Source organism: Ramularia collo-cygni (genome assembly GCF_900074925.1).
Source record: "Ramularia collo-cygni strain URUG2 genome assembly, contig: RCC_scaffold29, whole genome shotgun sequence".
Taxonomy (NCBI): Eukaryota; Fungi; Ascomycota; class Dothideomycetes; order Mycosphaerellales; family Mycosphaerellaceae; genus Ramularia; species Ramularia collo-cygni.
The window spans coordinates 100054-102131 of NW_019716283.1; the positions used below are offsets into that span (position 1 = coordinate 100054).

At 46.7% G+C, this 2078-nt stretch overlaps 1 protein-coding gene; it reads right to left on the bottom strand.

Moving 5' to 3' along the window:
- Positions 1-896: 896 nt before the first annotated feature.
- Positions 897-2078, bottom strand: RCC_11317 (uncharacterized protein; the record flags this gene model as incomplete). XM_023776538.1 has 3 exons in its annotated part: positions 897-1508; positions 1564-1965; positions 2019-2078. The coding sequence occupies 3 exons, from the start codon at positions 2076-2078 to the stop codon at positions 897-899; spliced, it is 1074 nt and encodes a 357-aa protein (XP_023632306.1).

The window sequence follows — 2078 nt, forward strand, 5'->3', positions numbered from 1 at the left end:
CTACTTAAAATATCCGTATTCGCTATTATTATCCGGATCCTTAGGGAAAGTTCTAGCCCTCTAGTATTTTATAGTATCGATATAACCTAGCTATAAATATAGTAACTTAGGCTTCTTTGCCTTCTTAGGCTTTTATATAGGTAGTATAGAGGAAGGAGGAGGATATAGGTAAGTAGTAAAGGGGTAGTATAGTAGTAGGAGTAGTAGATATTAATATTAGTATTTAGATATTAATAAGAGTCGCTAAAAGAGTAATAGGTCTTTATCCTACTACTCTTTTAGAGATCTTACTTACTTATATAAAGAGTTATATAGCTGCCCGCGTAATACTATTATACCTTTACTTTATCCTTATTATTATTACTTAGGTATCGTAGACTTAAATAAAATTACTTTAAAGAAGGAAAGCGAGAATATTACACGCGTACATTAAATTACGCTACTTGTTACTTATTGTACGGAATACACCTTTAATTACCGAGGTTCTAATACCCTATAATGCTAGCGTCGCACTATCGCCTAAAAGGATTGTTGCAGAGTTGTTCTTAAAATCGCGCCGTATTACACCCGACTTGACGGAGCTCGGAGATCAAAATCTACGGACAGAGCATTGTGATCCGCTCTAGCCAATCTGTCGCTTCATCTCTAACTAATACGTCGCCTCCGCCGTCCGTAGGACTGCTGTTTGACCGTAGGGCGAGCGATCGTTGCCCATGATACCAAGCCCACCCACGCGGAGACCCGGAGATCCTTGAGCTCCGTGCCAATCCTGCCAAGAGGGAAATAATATCTCTTCGAAAATTGGCTTGACTTACTTCTTACATGATACATCACTAAAAGAGGATAGATAGGAGACGATGATCCATCCCCAACCAAGCACTYGATGCTCTTCGAATTCACTCCATGTGAGGCAGAATAACGTTGCTGTCTAGTCCATCGATCAGAACATCTCTCATGGTCTGCGCGCTCTTCACCCGAATGTCGACAAAGCTCTCCGGGCTGTAAAAGGCGGTGTGGCAGGTGAGGACCATTCTTCCCTCCAGCCATGGCTCTTTGTTGCGGTAGGCTTGGATAAGCGGATGAACGTTGTCTTCTGGAATCGGCTCTTCAGGCAGCACATCTAAGCCGGCGCCGGCTAGGATGTCTTCCTCCAAGCATTGTTGCACGCCGTCCAGATCAAGGACTTCACCTCTACTGGTATTGACAAGCACACTTCCTCGCGGGAGGAGAGATAGCAGCGAGTAGCCAATCATACTGCGGGTTTCGCGCGTGCAGGGCGAATGCAAGCTGAGCACATTACTCCTTCGGAAAAGCTCCTTCACGTCCTTGGTCCGTTCAATGCCCAGACTCTTGTCGACGCCGTTGGGAAGGTAAGGATCGTAGAAGAGAACATTGAAGCCAAACGCCTTTGCCCGCAATGCTGCGGCTGTACCTATTCGACCAAGACCGAATACGCCAAAGGTGGACTGCTGCAGTCTGGCAACCAGGGGTGTGTCGATTACCATCCACTGTACGAAGTTAGGAGAGCGCTCCAAGTATGTGCTTGTGATGTTTCAAACGTACTGGATCTGGCGGAGTTGATCGTTGCCGGTCTTGATGAAGCAGTATTCCGCGCCGCAAGGATAACATGAGTCCAATTGCATGGTCTGCTATCTCGGCCGTACCGTAATCAGGCACATTGCAGACAATGACATCCTTCTTGGCCAAAGCCACGCGATCTAGGCGATCGTATCCTACGCCCATCCTGCATATCACCCTTAAATTGGGGAAAAGTTCCAGGTCTTGTTCTGTAAAGGACATCTTCAACACCTCAATGCCATTGACTCTTCTTCTGAGGTCTTCGGGTATATTGGACCATGGTCGTCTTTCGGACGCTCCATCTGGCCAGAGGTGCGTCTGTACATATTCAATGTTGTAGTTCTGAGAGGGCGTGGGAGCGAATATGGCTTGTTCGACTGTATCATCCTGCAACGGTATTAGAAGGAGTACCTATAATCGCAGCGGGGCAATGTGCATACTGGGTAGAGGCCATCCGCCTGAATGATGGTGTACGTCGGCTTATCCACTGCGCTGGCCAT